A 21,119-nucleotide genomic window follows, 5' to 3' on the forward strand; every position below is an offset into this window, starting at 1 on the left:
CTGGGTCGCGGGGGGTCCGGACCCTATCCCGGAAGCAATGGGAACGAGTGCCTCGAAATATCTTGGGTAAAGAATTCCAGTACCCCATTGTCTAGTGGTGTCAACACTCAATGGTGTCAACAGATTTTCTCGAGCTGTTCTGGATCACATCGTGTTGTTTTTGTCAAGCTAAATGTTAGCAGAAAATGCAAGTCCTAGGAGTGTGAATGGGGCGTGGCCAGCTGAGGCGAGGTGTGTAGCTGATTTATGGATTGTGCAAGACAATGAATCTCAAAAATAAATAACACCATCTTTTTCATGCAGACACACACACTCAACTGGGGACAAACTCAGTATATCGGGGGGGACTCAGGCGGGTAGGGAACTGGTGTACATTGAACTCGAAGACTTTGTATGGATGGGTCTCATTGTTAGAGCAGTGATCCTCTTCACAAAGACATACCAATCCTTGCTGATTCTAAAACAACGGTGTTTTAATGTTTATGGGGACTGCAAAAGAGAAGCAACACCCATAATATTACTCTCCACACTGCATGCAGTTAAAGCAAGCAAGTCGATTGCACCGTTCTCGTTTCCGAGTTGCTTTGTATATGTAAACGTTAAGCATGAGAGGCAGACAATGAGCGACTTTAATGTCTGTGTTCGTTCTTGAGCATCTGTAGGCGTACAGGCTAAAGTGCAGGCTGAAGTGAAGCAGCTAGTTTTCAGGGTAACTTAGTCTAAGTTAACTGCATGTCAACGTGCGTCATGTCCGCTGATGTGATACCATCAGTATTTGCCAGTTAATTTTAAAACTGAGTTTCCCTCACATCTGACACACTGGCCTGTCAGTGCTGCGGACACCTCCTGCTTTTGTGATCCCAGGGAGGGGCCGTTGGGTGGGAGAGGTACGTGGAATAGCACACTCCTGACCACTGAAGCATACGTCTTTCTGTGAGTCATTAAAGCCAATGAGTGTAATCACTGTGGAAAGCCACTTGTGAAATGTTTTCGGAATGGAGGGGGAAAAGCGTGAAGGCAGATACCCCGCAGGTCATAGTTAGGGTGTGGGGGCGGGGCAGAGCGGGGGGGGGGGGGGGGGTTACTGGAGATTGCATGGACCAGGGTTAGGTCTATCGATCCTAGTATGTGCCTAGAGGTATCTGTCCCTGTTGGAGGTGTATGACGATAATTTGGTGGGGGGAAAGGCTGCAGACTTTTTGCACGTCTATACAGCCCCCCAGTTCACTGGGGGATGGCGCTCACCTGCCGAAACGGAATCCTGCGGGCTCATGTCGCCACACTGCCTGCATTCCTGTTGCTTCGGGTGCCGAAATTTGCAGCGCGTGTACAGCTATGTTACTTACCCGCTCAATTCACCGTTAGCATTGACGAGCCACTTCAGCATACATGCTTCAGTACATTCTCCTTTAATGTCTTAATTCAGTGCTGATATATCTGCTTTCTTTTAATTTCCCATTAATAGCGCTGTTCATTGCTGCAGTCGCAACTTTCACTTTGTTTCATTTCGGAGGATGGTGTTTAGGGAGATGCAATGGGACCTGGGTCAATGGGACAGTCTGAGGATGGATGGTGTGGGAGGAACTTGTGTGTGTGTGTGTGGGGGGGGCTGCCGGGCGTCCAGTGCCACGTCACCTCGGTTTGTCAGCGAGGCAGGATACCATCCCAGGGTAATGATCCCTCCAGAACACTAAGTGTCGTCCCCCGTTGAAAGATTCCAGAAGCTTCTTTGGCCGCCCAACTCCCCCAAGGATCCCGGGTCACCCGTTTGTCATCATGACCTCTGACCTGTGCCGGCCAGCAGGCCGGGAGGAATGTCAGGGCTGTTTACCCTGGGTGAGACTGATGGCGTCCAGGTGGCCCTTCTTCAGTAGTCTGTGATCACACAGACGGGACCGCCTGAGCCAGCTCTCAGCAAAGAATGTTCAGGGAAGAGTTCCGAAGGCGGTACTGTCCTGCTCCGCGAACCGCGGCCACATGCGCCAAGCTCCACATCCGCTTCCGCTTGGTCACATTGTCCTAGGGACTTGGCTCTGCTTCGTGTGCTAGATGTGGATGGCTGTCCCAGCTCATTGCTACACCCAGCCGGACCCCCTCCCCTGCTCCGTACATCTGCGCCCTAACCTGTTTATTGCTTCTAGCCCCTGCCCGCCCCCGCTGAGGGAAGGAGGAGTAATGACTGCCTGGGGACAGGCTGGGACCTCAGTGTGGGATTGCTCTGGGACACACTGACCCTGGGCCCCCACCCCTCTGTACAGCCCAAACAGAGTTCACCCTGAGCGCGACACAAGCTCCTTAAATGATCCACGTTAAATGAGTCACGTTAAATGAGTCGGCTGGGAGGGCAACGGCTTTCTGCAGTCCTCAATAGCCTGAAACTTCTACAGAATTAAAAAAAAATTTTCCTCCAGTCTCCCTAAGACCCCCCCCACCCCCCCCCCCGACACTGCCGCTTTCTACAGAGGCCATTAAACAGCGTTGTAATGCAAACAGTAATTCTGCAGAGACCAAACAGGTGTCGGATGTAAAGGGCCGTGTCTCTAATGTACCCATTACATAATGCAGGGGCAGATTATTATAAAAGCGTCTGTTGTCTAATGCGGACACGTCTGATCAATACCAGACTACCCGGATGGGGAGGCGAGCGAGAGAGCCCTGCTTCGCTAACCGGCCGCCGATCTGTCCTGCGGTGACGCCGGGGCTCGAGTCACCGTCACCAAACGCCTTCTCGTCTGTTACCTTCTTAAAAAAATCAAGCTAAAGACATTTTTAACTTAACAAGCTGTTCTTACCCAGAATGCCATTGCGGCTAAAATGCCACATTCGTACACATTTTTTCCCTTTTATTTGGCTGATTGAGTGCAACAGTTAGCCATCTACCGTTTAAATAATGCCACCAGCTTACTCTAAGCTTCTCTCTCAAAGTACTGTTTTGAAAGCAAAGCTCTCTGTTTTCATGGATCTGTGGACATGTCTTGCAACCAAACAATTAACTTGTAATTGTTTTGTAGGAGTTTGATCAAGTTCTTATCGGATTTAAGCTCCACCTTCCTGTTAGCATTTCTTTTTTTCCTCTTTTCTTAGGCGTGTGAAAAAGCATTTTTAATTTATTGTTGCATTTGGTACGATATGGTTCGTGTTAAGTTTTTATAAACATCTCCTAAATCTGGCTAATTTCCTGTGTTACCCTTTCGCATGGGGCTGAATCAGACCTGAATTGAGTGCATTTAAATGCTTGCATATGCTTTAAGGAGCTGTATTAAAATCCAAAGTTGCGGGGGTAGAAAAACGCCCTCAGGGCCTGCGGCGTTAAATGACGTGTGACGTGCCGGGACACGTGTCCGCCAAAGAACGTTCCGGTTCCCTCCGCTTTTCAGGAGCGTTGGAGTGCCGCCGCTAGCGGCCTGCCAAGCAACAGCTAGTAAACCGCCCGCGAAGGTTTACGAGCGACGCCGGCCGTAGGAAACCTCTCACCGGGGGCTTCATTCCTGAATGAGGGGCACTTTCCCGCAGGTGTCACTTAGACGCTTGTTAAGGCCACATCCCGTTTTCCCCAAAAGCAAATGATCAAGCTGCCACATAAGTGGTGTTTGTATTGTTACACATCCTCCCAAAGTTTCAGTCATAAATATTCAGCTGCAGGGCCTGTCGGGTTCTGACGATTACGTTAGTTTGACGCACGTTGACAGCATAAGAGGACGGGAGACTTTATCTTTGATGCCGATACATTTTTTTCTGGCTAGTGCCATGTGCATCGCTGGCGGTGGGATGTGTTTATACCTTGTACCTGAGGAAGAGGAGGGGCCATTGTCTAAGGGAACACGTCTCACTTAAGGGCCGTAATGTAGAAGACCAGCCATGTTTTTTTTTAAAACACAGAGTAGTGTATTATTTTAACTGTGAGGTAACATGTTGACCTCGCATGCGTCTCTTCCCACCTGGTTATAATATGGGGGGGGGGCATCGGCGTCGATGAGGACCAGTTCTCTTTGCAAACAGCTCTAATTAATCTTTATTTAACTTATTTCTTTAAACACATGCCTTTGCCTAATCTGGACTCTTATTTGGACGCAGTGTATTTCCATTGAACAATTTAATGGTCGTTCTGGAGTTAATTCTTTACTGATTTTTTTTCTTTAATGTAATTTGAATCAATGGAGGGACCTTGTAAATTTTGTCCCTGCTGAATTATGACCTGAAATCACTGATAAGTCCCGTACGGATCCAACTGGTGCCTGGTGCCTGGAATTGTCTTCAGAGCCTGGCCAGTAACACCCCCACCCCCCCTGCTCGACTTCCCCTCCCTGCTTCCAACCTCCCCCCCCCCCCCCCCCCCCCCCCCCCCCCCCCCCCCTCCACCGGCCTTTTTTACTGAGAGCAAAACCCACAGAGGAGACACGGTTGTCTGTGAAACATGTAGCTCTGTCTCTGTGCCAGCTGCCCGTGTGCAGACAGGCCACCGGGGGCTGGTGGGGGGAGTGCGCCCCTGCCCTGCCGGAGGACATGGGGCCACTTCTTTCATCGCCTAACCTTTGGGGCCCCGTAGAGGCGGCGCCGCTGCTGTGGAGCGAGCGGTACTGGGCTTCTGGGTTTCACCTGCATGCAGTGCATTGAAAAGCTCTGCAACTACATCATTAATGTAAAAAAGAACGACTCTGACAGCGGCGACCCTGCCGCATTTTCAAATGTGAAATGCTGCTTTAAACGTCCTCCTCTCTTCGGTATTACAGAGGATGTGCTTTCTCCTCTGTTAATCTTCCTTTATTGTTGGGCCTGTACTGATATATGTAATGTAATCAGTACGATTTGTAGGTTAGGGTACCTGACAGACACAGCTGAGCTAAACGGGAGTGAGGACTGCATGCTGTACTTTTTCCAAAACCATGATGGTCATTCTGCACGCGTGCCACTTTCGTCATGCCGACCCTTTCAAAGCCGCAGGCCCCCGACAGCGTTCGGGAGTCGGCTAGATATGGAGGGGGGAGTTTCTGGGTGTGCTTAATGTGTTTTTTCTTTCTTTCTTTTTTAGCTGGGGTGTATTTATTTGCGTTTTCTGGATGCCTCCCTCTGTTCCCCAGCGGCGAGTGACGAGCATTTGGGTCCGAGGCACCGATGCGCCCGTCCCATCCTGTGCACTGTTCGGCTTAAGTTACAAGTGTGGCTAGAAAACTGGGGGGGTGTGGCTTGGGGGTGTGGCTTGGAGGGAGGAGGAGCCATTAGCATTGTGCAACAGCGTAGGCAAAAAAAAATGATTTCACAACATCTTTTAATTTCTTCATTTCTTCCTTTGTTTTGGAATGTTTTAAAAGGACATTTTGATGTAATTTGGTGTTAGCATCAGACACCAGGTCCTCTTCTTTTATTGGGAGGGGGGCGGTTTCATAGGTGATTGGATGATCTCCAAATGTGATTTCATAAAAGGCTTTCAAAAATGAAACCTATTATATACTGGAAGTATTTGCTGTTTTTAATGGAATATCAAAAGGCTGAATTTTTTTGAATAATTTTATAAGCACGTAATTTGTTATGCATGGTCTCTTAGACCCCTACATTTTTTTTTTTCCCCCCTTAAATATCATGAAATATTCATGGCGTGACAGCGTGCCCCTGGTTCGGATTCTTTCACCAGTGGATTCCAAAAACACCTTATGGCGAGTTTTTTTCCCTCCCCTAATTACCGAAATCACGGAGCGAGACAAAAAGACGTACCTGTTAAAACTCGCATGGTAATTTGTGGATTAGCCGCCACGCCTGGGGGGTTACATCACAGCTCGGGTGCTCGGTCTGGCCTCACATGCGGGACACACCGAGCCGCGCTTCCGGAGACGCCGAGCAGCGGATCCTAGACCGTGCTGGAGGAGCTTGTGAAATCTCAGACCGCTTATCTGGGGGGGGGGGGGGGGGGCTGGATTCTGGCTCCGTGGCTCCCCACACTCTGCTCTTTACGATAAGTGAGACATGTGGTCCAGGCACCAATTACCTCACCTCTCAGTTAAACGCTTTAAAAGCCAGGCTAACTTCGCCGTTTTTTTGTCTTTTATTATTGAACGCGCGAAGTGGAAGGTGAGCCTGCATACTGTTATGCATCCTTTTTGCCCAGACGTGCTTTGTAGTGTTTATTTTATCAAGTCATCCGCCAGTGACAAGCCGTGCATGTGCCGCTAGCCATCTATTGCACCATTAGTCCGTAAGGATCCCTCTGCCCTGGTGTTCCCTCAACACTCTGCTGGTTAATATACACATAAGACCACTTGCCCTCGTTGTTTTGGCTCTTTGCTGGTCTAACTTTTGCATTAAAAATTCAGATTTGAGTTCCATTCCAGAGGCGACAATCTCAACACTAAACAAAGCAAAATCATTTGTTACTGCAGATCTGTGTCTGTCACGAGGTGTGTATACAGTAGCTTATGTATGTTTTCTATAGATCAAACTATGTTGCTAACTTTTTTTTTTTTTTTATGAAAAGGGAAGAGTTTTTTTTCTCAGAAGCTGGCAGTAACCACTGAGCGTCAGAAGATTGGCTGTCCTTGTTTCTGGAAAAAAAAAATCTGCTCAGCACAGACACTCTGACACATTCCTCTCAGCACAAGGTACAACTTGTTGGGGCTGTGGAGTGAACGGGGCTTTGGAAAAGGTGCACGCACACACACACACTGATACACGCACACACACACACACCTGATACACGCCACACACACACACACACAGTGCTACAGAGGTACGCATATGCTTACACACACTCCTCTACATATAAACACACAGAGACACAAACCTGAGTGAATGCACATGCTATAGCACACACACACACACACACACACACCGCCTTGTACACACATACAGGGACAGGGATACACGCTGGTGTCTGACACATGGGGGTTGGCAGATGCACACGCTCTCCCCGACACACACACACACACACACACACACACACACACACACACACACACACACACACAGGCAGGCGGTCGAGCTCTGAGCAGGGCTGCATTGATTGAATGCATTACTCAGGCCGGTGGAGAGCCGCGCCGCGCTGAGCACAGGAGAGCTCGAATCTCCCCAGACTGCATTAGCAGTGCCTCAAGCCTCACTCATTCCTTTTGATCAAATCTCTGTGAAAGATGAGTGTCATGCCCTCTTCCAAGCCAGCTGTGAGGGGACTGCCCTGTGACTCGGGGGGCCGGGGGGGGCCGGGGGAGGGGCATGCTCAAACACACCGCACCGTGGCTCGCAGGGAAGAGGCGGCTCCTGAGGTGAGAAGCGCTCTGCAGGGAACGGCGAATGGGAGGATCTCGTTCTGCTCCCCTGTGCCCAGTTCAACTCGCAACACATCTTGAGTAGCTTAGATCCAGACTACAGCAACAAAGGGGGGGGGGGGGAAGGTGCATGAGCGAGGAGGGGGGGGAGAGGAAGAGAGAGAGAGGGAGTGTGAGCCTGTGTCCGTGCACTCGTATATGGAAGTGTGAGCCCACAGAGGTGTGTGTGTGTGTGTGCGTGAGAGAGCGTGCGTGTGTGTGCGCGTGTGACAGGCAGCTAGAGCTGCCGTGTGATGGCTCTGCTGCCATAATACTTGTACGGACAGGAGAGGTGGAAGCATTTCTTTGGAGGACTCGTAGGGAATGGCAAACTCTGTGGTTACCCTGGCAACTTCCCTTTAATGAGATGAGAATGTCTGAGGTAAGGAAGACATGCTGTTTGCATGAGACTTTTTCATCCCTCTCTCTCTCTCTCTCTCGCTCTTTTTTTTTTTATTTAGCCCAAAAGAAGCCTGTAATGTGTCCGTATAGAATGTGTACCTTTTTGCTGTCTGCCCCTGACCCATTTCAGGGGGGGGAGGGGGGCAGCTTTGGGGTAGATTTTGTGGGACTTCGCTTTTTCCTTTCTTCCGGTTGTGTCACGCGCCTGAAACTTGGGAACAGTTCAGAACCTTGACTGTCTTTTCCACGGGCCGGCAGGTATGCCCCCCCCCCCTTCCCCACCCCCCACCGTCCTTCGTCGGATCCTCCCGTGTGCCGGTGTGCTCCTGACTGCAGCTGCCCCAACACGCTGCGAGAGGCTGCATGAGCGGCAACTCCAACAAAAACGAGACAAAAAAAAAACTTTTTAGGCAGATGGGGGAAGGGAGCAGAAGGAGGAGAAAACCCTGCATGACAGAAACATTCCTCTTTGACGGCTCCAGCCCGCTACTTTTTGGGGAAGCCGGCGTTAGCGCCATGCTAATTTTGCACAGATTGAGCTCCTTTCTGGGGTTTAGCGGTCCTGACTGATCTGGTGCAGCGCCTCTCAGCGCGGCTGCGTGGGGCTTCGCGTCGGCCGGCTGCCGGCTGCCGGCTTTTTGATCCTCTCGCCTGGATACGGACCAGCATCTCCCGGAACGTAACTTAAGACCGCGGTAATGTTTTGTTCCGGCCTTAATGCAACAATTAGCTGTGCGGCTGCGATCCTGTGCTGGCGTCTCGTCGGGCCGCGGTGACCCAACCTCGGCTACGGGGACGGGCAGGTGGCACTGGTGGGGGTGCTAAATCAGGGAAGCCTTTAATGATCCATCCAGCTGAAGTGCTTTTGGAAGGAAGTTTTCTTTCCTTACTCTGTAATATTAATACTGTCGTTTCCCATTAACAATGCATTTCAGTAGATGTCTAATCGAGTCAAGGAGAACTTAAACAGAATTAAAGTAGTTTTCTTTTTGACATTTTCACATAAGCTTAGGTGACTGAAAATAAATAAAAATAACATTTTAAAAGCGTTATTTTTTTCCAATGTGTGCCCAGTGCTGTCGGAGTGGATGTTTTAAGTATTAAATATTTCCTGGAAAAAGAGACAGTTTAAGGCAGTAAATGTAGTGCCAGCGCTTGCCTGCTGGGTGCTCTGGCTTCAAGGGGACTGGGGGAGTGGGAGGAAGGGGGGGGGGGGGGGGGCGGCCTGACAGACAGAATGACTTTCCTCTGGAGGTCCTTAAACTGTTCGGCATGGGATGTTTTCAGGCTGGTAATTTACGGCGTCCGTCCTGCAGGATATGTTAGGTTATTTTTTTTCGTTTGCTTTGGGGGGGGGGTCGATTGGGCGGTGGGAGGGGGTTCCTTGTCTTGCGGCTGAGCCTGGCTATCCAACCCCCTGGCTCATGCAGGTCGGTCGCCGGAGCCATCGTTTCACACCCCCCACCCCACCGTAGCCGATTCTCACCCCCTGGGGCGGCTTCATTATCTCAGGGACAGCATGGCGGCACTGGGGCCTGAGGTGGGTGAATCAGGTCCAGAGAGTGAAAGTCCAGACCAGGATTTTGTGTCAACCAACCAGTTGAGCATAAAGAGTCACATTCACAGAGGACTCAACTGGTTGGTTGACACAAAATCCTGGTCTGGACTTTCACTCTCTCTGGACCTGAACTACCCAGCTCTATCGCAGGCCCCTTCTGGCTGCCCCGGATGAGCCTGTGAGGATCCGTCAGCCAAAGCAGGAGATGCTATGCTAATCGCCATGTAGCTTCGAGCTCTCTCTCTTTCTCGGGTCGACACACCGACATGCTGCCCTCATCTTAAAGCTGCTCCGCTCTGAGGCTTCCCAGCTGCCCTTGTGTCCTGTGGTGATGCATAGACACAGGCTGCTCCTCGTCTTCTGTGTGATTAACAGGCATCAGAAGGCAGGCCGCCTCACTGTCACTGGCCCTGACTGCACACCATGCGTCTGAGGCCGCTCTCCCTACTGATACCCGAAGCTAAACCCGCAGAGTTGGTCCGGCGATGGCAACATGGCCTGCGTTTGGTTTTCTGGTTTCTTTGTCGGTCATCTGAAGCTTTTTCTGGGGTGATTCTAAACCCAGGAAGCTTTAGGGGATCAAAGATTATTGCCTTAAAAAAGGAAAATAATTAAAAACGCAAAGAAAAAGAATTGCAAAGTTTTTAAAAGTGATTTTTAGATCCTCTCCATGGATGCGGCTGAGGTAGTCCTGCCCTCTGTGCAAATTTTAGGTGTCTGGATTTTTGTCCCTCCGCCCCCCCCCCAAACAAAAAAAAATTACCAACAGGCTGGGAAAACACACTGTTACTCACGTTCCTGCTGCATGCTTAGGGGTGGCTTGGGGGAGGGGGGGGGGTGCGATTTTATGGCAATGTTTGTCCGCGACAGACAAATGCAGATCATATCGTAACACAGTCAATCGCAGCCCTGTTTTGAGACGATGCTGGATTTACAAGCGCAATGGCCGTCGCACGAGCAAACAAGTACCTTCTGAAACTTCACCGTTTTCACACATGTTTTATGGCCTGGCGGTTTTCACCACTGTGCACCGTGCTCGTGTTCACATTCGTTACCAATTAGGGTTATTACTGCGAGGCATGTGTGCGTCCCCCGTGGAATAACCACATGATTTATTAATGTATCTGTTGCTCCTGTGTGTGTCACACACATTGATAAGCTTGAGGAAATGTTTTGCGCCAGGAAACGTGTAATATGTAATCCATAAATTATACTGGCAGGAGGTGTTGATTTCTTTGTGGGTGATTATATCCCCCCCCCCTTCACACTGAGTAAGTATCCGTGCCCCGTATTAGCGGGGTCTGTCCTTTAATTGGAATAATATGTGTGTTGGGGTCCAGATGTCCCCCAAGAGGCAGTGTTTTTTTTTAGGCTGCCTTGACCCCCCAAGTCCATGGCCCTGAGAATCTGAAATTTTAACCTGGGGACGAGCTTTCAATAACGCCGGCTTGAGACAGGTCGGGGTCCAGCCCGGCAGTGTTTCTCTGGGGTTCTGCGAGGTCGAATTGGCGCCGGATCCTGTCGATGACCCCTCAGCCCACAGGATATGGCTTGGGGGGGGTTGATTCTTTTACCAGGAGAGAAAGTGTCGCATTTTCATTGGAGACCCCCTTCCTGTTGGATGGCATCACGAGCCTTGTTGTTTGTTTTGAGATGCCAGGTTGCATGTACAGCTGTGTAGGGAGCTGTCCTGCTCTTTAAATGGTCATGTAAGTTGGCTGTGGATGTAGCAGCTCTGGAGGGTTTTCACAGGCTTCTGCAAGGTGTGGCTCCATGTGTCAGGCTGAGCTCCTTGTAACTGATTAATTTAATGGTGAATTATCCTAAAAAGTTCTCCCACCATCCCCCGTCAGCCAGCAGCTGTCCTGAGCAGTGATGTGTCATGCAGATTAGCGCAGTGACTTACTGCTGCCTCTCTGCATTAAACACTGCACGTCTGGCAGGATCTGAGTGTGAAACCTGAATGGTTAGTCAATGGGCTTTTTTTTTCTTTGTTTGTCCCAATCTTGTTGTAGCTTTGACTGCTCGGTAACACAAGAGAGAATTCCAAAATCACTGTTTGACACACTTGGCAGTAAACACCAAAGGCTTTTTGTTTTCCAGGAAATCAGATGACGGAATATTCCAGGTTGCGTCGCAGTTTATTTTGCATAAAATAGTAAATTATCCCGTCGCTGTTTCATGCTCGGGGTGACAGCGCATGGAGAAGTAGGGATCCCCTCAAGCTGGGGCTCAATTGGGGTCCCGGCCTGGGCGTCCTGCGTCTGTGCTGTGTGAGGCTGCATCTGGTGGATGAGTTTCCTCAGAACCCACCACCCCCCCCCCCCCGGCTCATGTAATGCTCCTGTCTCCCCCACATCCTTGGCTGACTGACTCAGACCGTGTTACAAAGTCCCCCCCCCCCCAAATGCAGCCAAAGACACATTTAATTGGGACGGATGGCAGCGACAGACATGGAGTTGGCGTGTTTGTCCGGCCACTGAGGTCACGCCGCGGTCGGAACGCACCCCCCCCCCCCCTCCCACTGGCGACAGGCCTCGCACTCTCTCTCTCCCATCTTTAGGGACGCAGAGAGATTCCCACATGATCTTTAAAATTCCATATTCTCAGCTCCTGTAATGCGGGCTCAATACTGAGTATGTCATCGCCTCTTCTTCCCCCTCGTGATTTATTTTGTATTGTTTTACACAACAGTAAACCGCTGTAAGACACATTTCATCCCAGGAGTTTCTGTCGAATCAGCACAATGTGTCTGCTTTTCCAAACGCTTCTATTCCCGCGTCGCGTACGACGTATCGCCGCTTATACAGCCGTCGGCTTCGCAAGCCTGCCTTTCCCGGGCGGAGGGCTAAATGTAAGATGACAAATTCCCCTTTACTGTATCCCTCGGACATCTGGGCCTGCCGGTTCCGCCGGACACCACCGGTCCCAGCCAGTACCCTGTTCCCGGGTTAATAAGACCCAACGGATCTCGGGGCCAGAGTCTCTGTGAAGGTTGATGCTGATCAAAGAGGGTGAGAAACCAGCAAGAAAACGACACAGTTATTTTTTTTTTTTTTTTAGGTGTGAGATGTTAGAGGTTATGTGGGGGAGGTTTCGGGTGGGGGAAGCAGATCCATCTGGACAGAAACCCCCCCCCCAAACACACACACATCTGCTTTACATTTCTCAGGCCGCAAAATACAATACCCAGGAGCTGAGTGACAGAATTAAGCGGGGGAGAACGGACAGAGGTTTCTCTTTCATTTCTTGTTTTTATTTTTCCAGTACGACGCGTGGTGGGGAACGAGTAAGGGAAAATAAAGGGATGCTGCTAAACATTGTCTCTAAAACTGGTAAAAAATAAATAAATGGCTATTTCTTCTTCCCGACAGAAACTGGAGGCTGCTTTCTTTAATGCCTTTGCGGTTGTATTCTTTTCAGCACTTGGGGAAATCCACAGCGTGTCACTCTGGGCTGGCCGGGCGTCCAGCTTCTCTCCGTACGGAGGACGGGCCGTTCCCAAGCGATACGAGAGTCTCACATGACCTTTATCCACAAAGTTGGCATGATCGTGTGTGTCCGGGAGGGGGCTTTGCCTAATTTCTGGGTGTTCTGGCAGGGCAGAGGACAAAAAGACTGATTTATGAAAGAAAAACATCATTCCGCTCTCCTCCAGCCAGGGCGATTTTTTATTTTTTTTTCTTTTGCTTTTGCAGTCTTCTCGGCGGTACTTAAACATACCATTTCGGTTGAACCCCTTTGTTGTTGAATCTGGGGAAGGTGAGGTTGTGCTTCGTGGCCAAAATTAGAGCGATTCCCTCAAAACAGCTCAGCAACTGACTGACTTCACGGGATCAAACGGTGGAAAAAAAAAAAGTTTTTGTTCTGGTTCACAAAAGGAGTGGCTAATTAAGAAGAATGTCAGCAGACAGTCGGCAGTGGTGAACCCTGCCTCCGTTTCCATGTGAACTGATTGAGACGTATATTAAAAAGAGCAGCAGAGCTGCAGCATGTGCGCCTGTGCCCGCCTGCGCCCGCCTGTGCCCGCCTGCGCGCGTGTGCCTCTTCCTAATGGGATTACATTAACTGGACCGTGCTTGTTTTTGGGCCCAGTGATGATGGGATTTAACTGCCTTAAGACTCACGGTTTTTCACATCACTTCATCCTGCTAAATGAAATCAGGGACCTCATGTTGTCAGGTATTTCCGGCAATTAAACCACAGCAGAATTATGAAAGTAGGAGTGTCCACTTTACTATAAACTGCACAGCATCTGGCCTTTCTCCACAGTGTAGCGCTTCTACACCGTTCGTGCCTGCCTGGTACAGGAGCACATGCAAGCCAGGTCACACCTTATTCCTCTACAAGTTCCTGCTTTGTTTACCAGCATCCTGCTTCATCATCTGTCTTACAGTCATTTTGAAAATGTTACTTCTCTGTACTTGTATTTCAAAGTGTCTTATATAATTTTAATCATGTATCAGGTTGTAGCCACTCTACAGACAAGTGGTGAACAGAAATTCGCCATTTTTGATTGAGGAAATATGTCACGCTAACTATGGTAAAAGTGCACATTTGTATACAAGTTAACGTTAATCAGAAACGTGGAGTCAATGATGTACGGTGGATTAATGTTGTCAAAGGTCTGTTTGTTCACTTTGAGCCCCATTATAATGGAGTATTTAAATCTGCGCAGAGTAAACTTAGCGGCTACTCCATCTGCGTTTTATTTGCGTAAAATAATAACAGACTGCAGGCCTTCGTGTGCAGTTAGGGTTCAGGCCTGAAAGACCTGCGTCTGTGTGTGTGGGAACATGCAGGCCTTCCAGCAAAAGATGGTGCCATCATAAACCGTGACAAGTTTGGGCCCATCCATTCGTCACTAGACCCTACAGCCAAATGAAATTCTGTCCTTTCCCTCTTCCATGGCAGAATGTTTTCTCTTAGTACCAGCCTCTCCCCCTCCCCAGAACACGAGCTTGCCGGGTCCCAGAGTAGCACGGAGAGGTCACTTTCTGTCCGGATGACAGCGACGGTGGTAGGAGCAAGCCCTCCCTGGCGGGCAAGCCCTGTGCAGGCGTGTCGACTTGCGGGAGTCCTCTGCATTCGTACACGAGGCTGATTGTGGCAGGAACCCAACAAAGCTGCCCCAGGGCCATGGTTTTGTCTGCGGAGTGTTGCGTAAGAGCCCAGGTGCTGAGCAGGTGTGACTGATGGGAAAGGCGGGGTAGGGGCGTGGTGACCGCTCTTTCTGTGGGGGCATGGCGTCCTCCTCTTACTGGCAGGCGAAAGCGTTCCCCTCTGGGTCCCTGAGCACCATCTAATGTGAGCCGGAGGGTTTAGGAAGCAGTGACTCCTCAAAGGTGCCCAGTACGTCGCCAGCTCGGCCCGGATTTGTCCGGAATCGCCGCACGGGTGCACGAGTTTTTGATGTCGCAGAGTGAAACAGAGAGGAAAGCTCTGCATTTATTCACAAACCTCCCCCATTTTTTTTTTGAAAAGCCAGATCAGTTGTCAGTGGCTGATGAATCCCGAATCTTCACAATGCACAGTTGAATTTAATAATATATATTTTTCCTTTGATAAAGCAGTACATAAGTTCAGGGCTCTGATGAAAAGCTCTTGTGTCGAACTCATACTTCTCTGCCGGAACACCCCCCAGCCCCCCATTTTTTTCTTATATCGCGAGGATATATAATGGGGCTGCAGGGAAACGGCAAAATTGCTCAGCCGTCCCCCTCGATACAGTGCTGTCAACGTTCTGTATCCCTCTTAGTTTCATTAGTCCGGTTTTCTTTGTCGTGTCATTGCAGGCGATTTCAAAACAATCACGAAACAGAAGGGATGTTTCAGCTCTGTCTGTAACTCGATGCCATAACGCTTCCTCCGCTGCATACAGACCTCCACCATTTTAAACTCAGTCCAGGTGACTGCATGCGGGACCACGGCACTATTTAAAACGGTCGCCTGATTTAAGTGGGGGATTCCCTTAACTTTCAAGCCCTGATTTCCTCATTTTATGCTGTTTCCTCATAGGCTATTCGCTGCACTTTGGTGAACTGCAACTGCGAGAGTTTTAAGCCTGGAAAACTAAAGCGGAGACAGTGTGAGCACTGCAGGCACGGATGGGTGGCACACGGTAAGCCAGGGGCACGCACACCTGCACGCGCTTGCCGTGTCCGATTCTTTGTGTGTCCATCTTTAGGAATCCCTCCCCCATCTCATTTCCAGCACTGAGCAAGTTGAAGGTGAGCCACACGTACCAAAGCAGCCAGGTGGAGATCGTCCACTCCAACGTGGTGTTCGACATCAGCAGCCTGATGCTCTACGGCACGCAGGCCATCCCCGTCAGGCTGAAGATCCTGCTGGACCGCCTCTTCAGCGTCCTCAAACAGGATGAAGTTGTCCAGATCCTCAACGCGTTGGACTGGACACTACAGGACTACATCAGGGGATATGTGCTGCAGGTGAGACCGAACTCTCAACTCTCACAGCTACTGGGATCAAACAACAAACCACCACGGAGATTTGATAAGTCTAGGTCTGCCTCAGCTGCTTTGCGGGAAGCATAATGAGTTGCGTGATGAGTAACTAATGAGTCCACACCACACATAGGATGACTGTCTCACTCACCCCCCCCCCCCCCAAAAAAAAAACATTTGCATTTAACAAATATCACTCCGTAAAGGGGCTCGTATGAGGTACTACTCCCAGCTGTCTCCGTCATGTTGACTTTTAACATCACAAATTCCGCTTGTTGCATTTAATTCTTGTTAGCAAATGTGGAGAAAAAAAAACCTCCAGAGCCATCAAATGAATCCCGTATGATAAATTATTTATCCTGGTTACGGCTTGTAGCTGGAGCTCAACTATCAAAGGCCGGTGGTGTTCGCATGTAATTATAGCCAGCTTGATGACTACAGTCGCTGGATCAATGACGAATTCATTCTCCTGAGATGTTAATCCTGCCCCCTTGCATCTAATTGGACAAAAATGAAAATAAGCATGTTTAATTTATTAGTATCTTCCTTGTTCTGTATTTGTGTAAGTTTGTGACGTACAATTACAATTTAAGGGGTAATTTGGTAGCACTTGCATTCTGGAAGGTTCAGCAATGATAGACATTAACAGTAATACCTTCTCGTTCTCCAGGATGTTACTGGAAAGGTGCTGGACCGCTGGGTTATCATGACCTTCGAGGAGGAGATTGCCACTCTGCAGCAGTTCCTGCGTTTTGGAGAGACCAAGTCCATTGTGGAGCTGATGGCCATCCAAGACAAGGAGGGTCAGGTTGTTGCTGTGCCGAGCAGCAGGACGAACTCGGACATCCGGGCTTTCATCGAGAACACCACCCAGCATGGCCCAAGCCTTCCCGCCAAGGTGGAGAAGCCTGGCTCAGGCAGCGTGCACCACTTTGAAAACTTCATCAACAATATGGCCTTTATGTTGCCCTTCCAGTTCCTGAGCCCTATTCCTGCACCCCTCCTGGGTGCTTCTCCAAGTTCTTTCCTGGTGGAGCAGGACCAAAGGCGGGAGCAGCGTTGTCGTCCTGAGGAACCCACCCCCACCATCGAGAGTGGCCTCCTGGGATCCGGCTCAACCCCTTTCTCATCGGACACTGAGCGGACAGACCATGGCTCAGATACTGCACCCACCAAGGTCGAGCCCGAAGACTTTTCCACCGGCGACAACTACTCAGATGCACCCTCCACACCTTGCACGCCTTCCATGACCTCTGACATCACTCAGATGTCTCCTGAGAGTAAGATGAGGTCTTTGGAGAAGAGTGCAGGTGGGCTGAAGAAGGGCCGCGTGTTCTGCAGTGCATGCGAGAAGACATTTTACGACAAGGGGACCCTGAAGATCCACTACAATGCTGTGCACCTCAAGATCAAGCACAAGTGCACTATCGAGGGCTGCAACATGGTGTTCAGCTCGCTGCGCAGCCGCAACCGACACAGTGCCAACCCCAACCCGCGGCTACACATGCCCATGAACCGCAACAACCGCGACAAGGACCTGAGGAACAGCCTGTCGGCGGACGAGGCATCAGAGGGCGAGCGGAGGCCCGAATTTGGTGGTGGAGCCGAGAGCAGGCACGTGTCCAGCTACCTAGTGAATAACACGGAGCCCAAGGTGCAGGGCACATTTCCCAGCATCAGCCAGAGTGGCATTCTGTTCCCCAACCTAAAGACAGTGCAGCCTGTTCTGCCGTTCTACCGCAGTCTGGTGACACCCGCCGAACTTGCCAACACACCTAGCACGCTGCCTTCGCTGCCACTCATCTCTTCATCGGTGCCCTTGAAGCCCACCGCCACCGAGCCGTCCCAAGACCCCGTGCCTAAGAAGAAGTCCCGCAAGTCCAGCATGCCCATCAAAATTGAGAAGGAGACGACAGCGGCTGAGGACCCAGCCGAAGAAAGTGGCACCGATGATGAGATTGGCTCACACAGCCTGGACAAGGTGGACCACGATAGAGGGACCTATGGGCAAAAGAAGGCAATGAGGGGCAGCACCGAGGCCGGAACTGTGGGGGTCATCCAGCCCACGGACCGGGAGCAACACCTAGCTCCTTCCCAGAGGCCATTAGACTTCAGGTCCAACACAGACCTGGATGACGGTCTGGGCCGCATGGAAGGAAGCATAATCACCTGTACATCTCCTTGTGACACTAAGCACAAGGAGAACCAGAATCTCATGGGAGTGCCGCTAATGCCCGGAGCTGAGGACAACAATGATGGTACCCTCGAGCCCACTGACTTCATTGGGGGCAACCATGGAATGCTGAACGGGGACCTTTTCAACAACAAGGAGGCCCCGGATGTCTACATGGAGGAGTACGGGGACGTCTTCCTCCGGTTGGACAGGGAGGATGCACCCCATCACTGTGAGATCTGCAGCAAGACATTCAAGAACCCCTACAGCGTCAAAATGCATTACCGAAACGTGCACCTGAAGGAGATGCATATGTGCACCGTGGATGGCTGTAACGCCGCCTTTCCCTCCAGGAGAAGCAGAGACAGGTGAGAGAGCGGCGAAATGTCCCTCTTAAGAGCCAGCAAAGCATGCATTTGACACACCTGTGTTCGAAGCAGCGAGCGTGGAAGCGGTTGTTCTCCACGACTAATACGTTAATGTGCGTGACTTCACCAGGCATCTCATTTTTATCTGTTATGACCTTTAGGCACAGCGCAAACATGAATCTGCACCACAAGCTGTTGACCAAAGACCACTATGGAACGCCAAGCACAGTCTGCTCCTCCTCCTCCCCTTTCAGAGATGTGGCTGGTGTCTTTCATCAGGACTTCCCGCTAAAAGACCCCATCGGGCAAACCTCGGTGATCTTCAAAGGGAGCAACCGGATGGGCTTGGTCTACCCCATGAGCAAGAGCACTGACTGCGGGATGGAGCCAGCCGCAGAGAGCGGTGGGGAGGGCGAGGCTGTGCTGGACCTCAGTACCACATCCGCCTCCCGCTCGGGTGGCAGTGTGCGTTCCTGGGACTCGGACCGGAGCAGTGAGGAGGGCCTGCCTGTAGAGGACAGTGACGAGGGCTGCGAGGAGATGATCCAGGAGTCCAAAGAGGACAACCACCCCAGCCTGGCCGAGAGGCCCAGTGATTCTCCCATTACCTGCCACCTCTGCCAGAAGGTGTACAGCAACAAGGGCACGTTCAGGGCTCACTACAAGACTGTGCACCTCAGGCTGCTCCACAAGTGCAAAGTTCCTGGATGCGACACGTCATTCTCGTCTGTACGGAGTCGGAACCGACATAGCCAGAACCCCAACTTGCACAGGAACTTGACCCCGACGATGGTTCATGGCAAAGAGTAGCTTTCAGAAAGGTCACTTACTTGATTTGACTATCATTTTTAATCACAATGCTCATATTTGCAAATATTTTGTAAAAGTATCCATGTAAAAAAAAATTTTAATCATGGTAGTTATTCCTTCTGACCCAAAACACACAGGTCTAATCCTTCTTTATCAGCAATAAATTAAATGTTTCGTACAAACGTTACCTTTTGCGGTACATGTGGTTCTGTTTAACTTATATCGGTCATTTTCTGTCTAGACAGTGAAGGCCGTCGATTTCATTGTGTTTTCAGCCTGATTAGATTGTCAATCAAACGTAAATCTCAAATTAGAACCGGAAAATGGTGAATTTCTGACACCAGTATAATGCTTAGTTTGAAAGAAATCACTTCCCACCAAAGCGATTGGTAGCGGTGCTCAGAATGAGGCATGTTCATAAAAATCAGTCTCAATTTGTTTCAGTAACGGAACATGATTATTACAATTAACTTATGTTTAAACGTTAAACAGAAATGTGATTTCCAAGTACCTCAAACGGATTAGGTCTTTAATGTTTAGAAAATAATATAGATGTCTGTGAAGGTGGAAGTGAGTTGTTTTTTGTTAAAGAAACTTGTATTATTCAAATGACATTCACTTTTAAGTTCTATGCACTTACGTAAAGATCGAGATATGGTTTGCCTTACCTGTGTCTCATAGACAAAGTCCAACGACTCGGGGAAACTGCCGCATTTGTACCAGTGTGTCCACCAGCATTTTAAGTTCGAGCTGTTGAAATGACTCCAACTGTGTTTTTGTTGGTTCCTATTGCGCTGTTTTCCCATGAAATGAGTTATTCAGAAAGAACAGTGAAGTCTCAGCTGCGGCAGATTACGACCCGTAAAAAAGGAAACTCGGTTTAAAAAATTGTACGTGTTGTGCACATGCTGAGTGAGTTATTGTTTGCTGTGGTACTGACTCTCCTCGTCTCCTCCTTTAGTGTTGTTGATGTTATTGTTGTTCGGAAGGCTAAAGGTGACCAAAGATTTGATCCATGAGGCCTGTAAAAGATCCTCATATATGAGACAAGCAGTATTATACATCCATCTCAGACCGTTTAAGTCATTTTCCAAGCTGTCAAAATGCATCGTGGCTAATGTAACAGGGTGGCTTGGTTTCAACTAAAAAGAAACTGTAAACTGTAAATTATTAAAATGATTGTATATTTTTCAAGGTTCTTTTTTTCTAAACCACAACTAAGGTGTTATTTCACTTCTAAGGATTTTCTTAAGCACTGAAACAGGTGTGAACGGACCGATATCTCTGTTGCGATCCTTGTGGACATATTTCGTAATTTAAGACGCACATGAGAAGGGGGAGCTCCTGTTATTATGGGAACAGACGTGGGCTGTGTTACGATTAATCCCAAAAACAAGGTACTGTAAGAGGTCGGCACGGAGGAAAGGAAAGCGGCGCAGTGTGACCCGGGCCCAGGGTAGCTACGACGGGTCAGGTACGCAAATGATTAAGTATTCTTTTTTAATGTTAAAATTTGTACTATGAAAGCAACCAAAAATAACAATAATTTGGAAGAGTTATTTGCATTATTACTGCTTTCGCGATGTTTAATGTACGACTGGAACCGATTTCTCAGAAACATTTCATTGTTAAATTTTCGCGCTAGTTTTTTTTTTTTTTGGCTGAAGTGGAATACATTGGAGAACAGTTCAAGTTATGATTTGTAAAGAAAAAATAGAATCATGTTAATAAATGTTGAAATGTTTTTGATTTATTGTAACAGTATTCTTGCTAAATAAAAAGCCATATGTTTGCATGTTTTTTGTTTTGTTTGTCTCAATTATATATGAAATGCTTTATACACGAACGTGTAGAGGATTACATTAAGGCACATAAAATGGCTTTAAAACGTTTCATTAAAAGCTGTTCAATAAAACGTGCTTTACAGCTGTGTATTCTTTTACTTGTCCCCTGAATGTTAAAAACGCACAAAAAAATCGATTTCTGCTGATCCACGCAGAACTTGTTACTCGACTTCTTACGACGCCTTATAGACGTATAAATACCGTGTAA

The 21,119-nt window shown here is 49.2% G+C and overlaps 2 protein-coding genes across 6 annotated transcripts in view; both read left to right on the forward strand.

Annotated features, from left to right (window-relative positions):
- The window catches only part of bnc1 (basonuclin 1), a 31,128-nt gene extending 10,261 nt beyond the window's left edge, over positions 1-20,867 (forward strand). Inside the window, exons 1-5 of one of the 4 annotated variants that reach the window (XM_049030951.1) lie at positions 7,403-7,674; positions 15,271-15,373; positions 15,466-15,701; positions 16,387-18,257; positions 18,419-20,867. In XM_049030951.1, the coding sequence (XP_048886908.1) occupies positions 7,660-7,674; positions 15,271-15,373; positions 15,466-15,701; positions 16,387-18,257; positions 18,419-19,067 (2,874 nt within the window). In that variant the 5' untranslated portion in view covers positions 7,403-7,659 and the 3' untranslated portion in view covers positions 19,068-20,867. Of the gene's footprint in view, positions 1-7,402; positions 7,675-8,025; positions 8,390-14,932; positions 15,161-15,270; positions 15,374-15,465; positions 15,702-16,386; positions 18,258-18,418 lie in introns of those variants that run through there. The other 3 variants (XM_049030953.1, XM_049030955.1, XM_049030952.1) reach the window with 3 other exon arrangements.
- Positions 1-21,119, forward strand: part of LOC125751747 (homer protein homolog 2-like) — a 426,913-nt gene that overhangs the window by 350,779 nt on the left and 55,015 nt on the right. The window lies entirely within an intron of this gene.

The sequence above is a fragment of the Brienomyrus brachyistius genome, chromosome 11 (assembly GCF_023856365.1).
Source record: "Brienomyrus brachyistius isolate T26 chromosome 11, BBRACH_0.4, whole genome shotgun sequence".
Lineage (NCBI taxonomy): Eukaryota > Metazoa > Chordata > Actinopteri > Osteoglossiformes > Mormyridae > Brienomyrus > Brienomyrus brachyistius.